The 5,608-nt window shown below is 55.7% G+C and overlaps 1 protein-coding gene across 1 annotated transcript in view; it reads right to left on the reverse strand.

Moving 5' to 3' along the window:
• Nucleotides 1-3,394: 3,394 nt before the first annotated feature.
• The window catches only part of AMOTL2 (angiomotin like 2), an 8,002-nt gene continuing 5,788 nt past the window's right edge, over nucleotides 3,395-5,608 (reverse strand). Inside the window, exons 6-9 of the mRNA XM_017729387.1 lie at nucleotides 5,508-5,608; nucleotides 5,169-5,380; nucleotides 4,728-4,868; nucleotides 3,395-4,558 (exon numbers count right to left, since the gene is read on the reverse strand). Coding sequence (XP_017584876.1) covers nucleotides 4,500-4,558; nucleotides 4,728-4,868; nucleotides 5,169-5,380; nucleotides 5,508-5,608 — 513 coding nt within the window. The 3' untranslated portion in view covers nucleotides 3,395-4,499. The remainder of the gene's footprint in view (nucleotides 4,559-4,727; nucleotides 4,869-5,168; nucleotides 5,381-5,507) is intronic.

Consider the following 5,608-nt stretch of genomic DNA (forward strand, 5'->3'; position numbering starts at 1 on the left):
TCTTGCCATCCCATCCCTGCCACAGAGACATCTCCAGTGCTCGGCAGGCACCTCCAGCCACCCCCTCACAGGGGCATGGGAAGCCAGGGGGACGGGGATGCACCCTGAGGGCACAGGGGTGCAGAGATTGAAGACAGAGGGGTGCAGGGTCATGGGAATGCAAAAATCAAGACATGCTGATGTTCTGCAGGGAGGGGACACCTTGGGGTGGCTCATTCTGCAATGGAATGCGAAGCCCAATGAAAGGAATTTGGGAAGGGAGCATTGACCCTCTGGCAGAAGAAAGCCCAGGGAGCAGCCCCCAACTAGCTCAGGACACAGAGAGGAGCCTGGAGGCCTGGGGGACCTCCGGGAAAGGGGTGGGATGAGAGAGGGAGGGAGGGGGAAGGGAAGGGTTCAGCAACAGCGGGGAGAGCTTCATTCCTGCCAGTCCAACGAGCAAGCTGGGACTTGAGGCGAGAGAAAGCACCCGGTTTGCCTGACTGGTTTGCTGGGAAGCGGCTGCAGGGCTGGCCCACAGCCTTGCCAGACTTCCCCCATGAGGATCAGGATTATTTGGAAGGGGGGTGAAATTCCCTTTCTCCCAAATTCCAGTGAGGATTTTTTGGTTTTTTAAGCCATTTCCCATAGGAAGGAGGGTGTGATGAGCTTGTCTTTCCCCATTCAGCTCTAGCATTCAGCAAGTGGAAAAGGAGGGGGGGTTGCACGAGGAGAGGATGAGGAGGAACCCGGGCCCACAAAGGACCTTCCAAAATTCCAGGATGCTCCAAGGACCAAGTTCCAACGTTCTCCAAAGAGAAATGAGGAAACGCAGGAACCAAAGCTGCAGAGAGGCTGCTGTGGTGTGGCACCAAGGGCACGAGGCGTTCCTGGCTGGGAATGGGGCTTGGTGGATGGCCAGGGAACCCCAAGGAGATCCTTGGCCTTGTCTCAGCCCACTGTGACCACAGAGGGACCAGAACTCCCCAGACAGCCCTGGAGCAGTGGAGCCATCTCCCTGTCACCCACAAGAGCTGCTGCCCTGGGATAGGACATCCCACCCAAAGCCACCAAGGTGACACTGGTGGCACTTGGAGCAGAGCCCTTTCCCATCTCTCCAGGGATGCAGATGTGCAGCCCACAGGAGGAGTTGCATCCAGGTGCCAGCCCAGCCAGCAGCTCTGCAGGCATCTTCAGCACCCCTTTCCAGGGCATGGGAGCCCAGGACAGGGATGCAAGGATTGAGGCTACAGGGATGCAGGGCTCTAGGACACATGGGAATGCTGAGAACAAGAACACAGGGATACCGGGTAACAGGGAGAACACAGGGATACCGGGTAACAGGGATGCAGAGATTGAGGACACAGGGATGCAGGGATACAGGTATGGAGAGATCAAGGACACAGAAACAGAAAGATACAGGGATGCAGGGACACAAGGATGCAAGGATCAAGGACATAGAGATCACAGGCACCAGGATGGGAGCAGGTTTGGCTCCCACGTGGTATTTCAGCCATGCCATGGTGACACGGACATGGGGTAAAGGACAGTGGGTCCAGGCAATGCCGATGGTGAAATCCAGGGAGACGGTATGGGAAGGGCAGATGGAAATGCCTGTGAGGACAGAGCGACTGAGCAGGTGAAAACACAGCCCCACAGCAGCTTCCACGGCCAAGGTGTGGAGCTCCTTGCGGGTGTTGCTCTGGCTGAACAGCATCCCTACCAAAGCACAAGGCTCCTTGGAAAGTGTGGCAGGAGGAGCTGGGACCTCCTGCTGGATTTAGGAATCCTCTCCCTATGGCCCGATTCCTGGATCCACAGATGGGCTTTGTACTTCTTTCTGACTGCCAGAGACTGAGAGCCCTGCGGGTGAGGATCAATGGGCAAAGCTCTCAACAGGAGCCCATTTCCTGAATCCCTGGTCCCAGAAAGCTCCCTGCAAACAACCAGACCTGCAGCCAGGCCAATCTGCATCCGGATTCGGGTAAATAAAGCGTGGGGTGTGAGAGCTGTGGAATGCCAGGAATGCTGCCGGCCTTCCCGGGCTTTGGAGCGGCAGGAGCTGGGGGAGGCAGGGCAGGTACAGCCCTGGCTGGAGGCCGCCAGGATCCTCCAGACATATTCCCAACCTCAGCAATTCCCTGCGAGCTTCCCACCCTCTTCTGCCCATCCCTGGCCCCGTTTCAGGGTCCTCTTCGTCCTTCTGCATGGGCGGAGCTTATTTTCCTGCTTGCAACACCCAGGAGAAGCCATGGGTGCAAGGAGGATCCCAGCTCCGAGCTTTGCATTGCTCCAGGTCTCCCTAACCTGCCCCAGATTTTCATCTTTTAGCCCCACTCCTTCCAGATTCCTGAGTGGGAAGGGTGGGGCTGAGCTGAGATTCAGCATCGCTGTCCCACCAAGACCAGTGATCCTCGATGAAGTCCTAAGGCATCCTGCCCAGGAAAGGGATGGAATCACCATCCTCAGAAGTGTTGAAAAACATGTTGATGTGGTACCTGGGGACATGGTTTAGTGGTGGCTTTGGCAGTGCTGGCTTAACAGTCAGACTTGATAATCTTAAAAGTGCTTTTCCAGCCTAAACGATTCCATGAGTCCGTGATTCTGTGATTCCATGGAGGAGCTGACAGCAAAACTGGTTTCTGATGCTGCTGTTCCACATAATCCAAGCTAAACCCCATTGCAGAGCACAAAGTCCCCAGGGACAGTGGGATAACAAAGATGAGCTGCCAGTTAATGCCAAGGGATGCACAAAGGGAAAGCCTCGGCCTGGCTGGAGAGGGCAGAGTCCCCAAGGATGTTCCCTGGGAAGCATTAACACCACAGGTGTTAGAAAATAGAAGTCCAACACCTGGAAAACTTCTGGTCTTCTGGAAGATCAAGGAGCCAAGCAGAGGGGGAAGGGCTTGGAGATGGCTGCCAAAGCCAAGGAGAGCTTGAGGACCAGGTCCATCCATGTTGGAAGACATCAGGGAGTCCCTGTGGCAGGGGCTTAGGAGGGCAGGAAGGGGTTTTGTGAGGAAGAGGAGAAGGATCCCACCAGGATGCAGTTATGGGATGCATAGATCAAGGACACCAGGGTACAGGGATTGAGGACACAGGGATGCAGGGTCATGAGGATGCAGAAACCAAGGACACAGGGATGCCAGAGCAGGAAGGAAAGTACATTGACACTTTCAGGCAACTCCATCCTTTTCCCCCATGAAGCTGGGGGGAATGGGATCCCAATGGGATTTTGGGGAATGCAGAAATGCTCTTGAGCATTTTTCTCCTCTCCCATGTAGCTGCACCCCAAATCTCTGCCCGGGGGAGCTGGGAAGGACATGTGAACCAGGGAGTCAGCACCCCCAAACCCTCTTCCCCTGGCAGCACCTCCATCTCTCCCCATGGCACGGAAGAAAAGAAAATCCATGAATCAATATTTGGGTTTTTTTATTAAAATATTGTTATACCAAGTGGAATGCTACAGCAATCTCGGTATAGGGCGGCGTAACGAAACAGCCAGGTTTATGTTTAAATACTTAAAGATAACTTAAAACGCACAAACGAGAACTTGTCATCTTTGGCAGGAAAAAAAGTTCACAGCACGAAAAAAATACTTAAAAAGAAATACCAATATTAATATAAAATATATTAAGTCATGGGGTTTGGGGGTTTTTTTCCTCTTTCATAATTTTTTGTTTCTTTTCCATTTTGTAAACAATGCACGAGAACCGAACGCATTTTTTACATGTCTGGGGAGAGAGAAATAAAAAATGCAGTTGGCCAGCAAATGCACACGTTGAAAGGGGAAAGAAATAAAGAAAAATATATATATTTACATGAAGGGCAAGGATGGGAAGCTCCGAGGAGCAGGATGTCGGCGCTGGCTACGGGCAGAAGCCAGCTGCCAGTAGCTGGGGGATGCAGCCAGGAGAGGGGCAGCACATCCCGCTGCCTCCATCGGCACCCTCGGAGCCTTTCACCTCTGCTTTTCCTCCACCTTTCATTCCCTCCGTTGTCATTTTTGTTTCACTGCCACCCCATCACAAAGCCCTCGCCCACCCGTGATGAAAACCCAGGAGCAGCATGCAGGTGATGGAAGTTTGGTGCTCGGCTTGGCCACGTGGATCCAGGTGGTTGATGGGACCCACGGAAGATCCCTCCCGGCTCCGCCCTCGTGCGCAGACTTCAGCTTGTGGGTACAGTTCAGGCGATCAGAGAGGGATTTTCCAGTTGGAAGCCAAGCACCTGGGTGGGTGTGGATGGCCAAGACCCAGAGGTGGGAGCTGGGATGGGGATGGAGCCGGGATGGGGATGGAGCCACCACGGGGTCCCCGGGTTCCAGCGCGCCCCGCGCAGCCAGGGACCCGTGTGGGCACCGAGGGGGACAGTGACCCTCCCACACACCGGAGTCACTGCCAACACCGGCCGAGGGGACACCGCTGAGCTCCCGGCTCGGTCCCTCCTTCCCAGAGGCTTCTCCATCCCGACATGCTGGCAGAAAGGGTGGAGAGGCCACTGTGCAGCTCGGGGTGGCCCTAAATCAGGATCTCCACCATGTCAGACAGGTCTGGGGCTCTGGAAGCAGCCGAGCTCTCTGCAGAGACAGAAGGGATTCACAGTGATTCGAACCCACCCCACTCAACTAGGGCCTTAAAAATGCCTTAAAAAATCACTGATGCTTGTGCAAAGCCCATCCCAGGCATGCTGAGCCCACGGGCTGGGGCCTCCCAACTCCCTGCCCCGTGCCATCCGGGGGGACTCACCCAGCACACCGGTGCCCTCGCCCTGCCCGCTGCTCCCGGCCGCTCCGTCTGTCTGCGTGCTGCCGTCCTTGCTGCCGTGCTTGGAGTGGGATGGCAAGGGAAGGGCAGTGGACACTGCTGTCCCTTCAGCGGTGGCTTTGCCTGCTGAAGGAGAGTCTGTTATGGATTCAAGGCAAGGGATTCAAGTTTTCAAGGCCAGGTTGGAAGGGGCTTGAAGCAACCTGGGTTAGTGGAAGGTGTCCCTGCCTATGGCAGGGGGGGGAACGAGATAGGCTTTAAGGACCCTTCCAACCCAAACCATTCTGGGATTCTGTGATTGCTGGCTGCTCCTGGAGGAAATCCCCCTCCCCAAGCTCTTTAACTCCAAAACCACAAGGGAAAATTCCAAGCATGTCCCCACTGCCAAGTGAAGGTAGCGAGCGGACAGGTGTCCCTGTGTACCTGTGCTGCCACGGGAGCTGCCCTCAGATGACCGGTCACTCTGGCCAGCCCCTGGCCAGCTCGGGGCGGCGGAGGCAGCAAAGATGGAGGGCACGGATTTGGCCGGCCGCAGGGAGCCCTGAAGGGCTTTGCTGGGGTCCCTCCGCGAGCGCTGCTGCAGGACCTTGATGACAGCATCCTTCTCCAGGATTTGGGCATGAAGGGCTTTTAACCTGGAGAGGAGGAAAGGCAGAAGCTGGGAGAAGAGCTGGACAGGGAGAGAAGGATCCAGGCACTGCCCAACCAGACCACAGAAAAACCTTGATGGGGGCAAAATGCCTCTGGCAAGGTGGGACTAACCTGTTCTCCATCTCCTGGTGCTTGTGGCTGGGCAGGAGAAGGTCCTCGTTGAAGCTGCTGTTGGGGGAGTGCCGCGGGGAGTGGCTGATGAGGGTGGTGTC

This window comes from Corvus brachyrhynchos, unplaced genomic scaffold (genome assembly GCF_000691975.1).
Source record: "Corvus brachyrhynchos isolate BGI_N302 unplaced genomic scaffold, ASM69197v1 scaffold63, whole genome shotgun sequence".
NCBI classification, from domain to species: Eukaryota; Metazoa; Chordata; class Aves; order Passeriformes; family Corvidae; genus Corvus; species Corvus brachyrhynchos.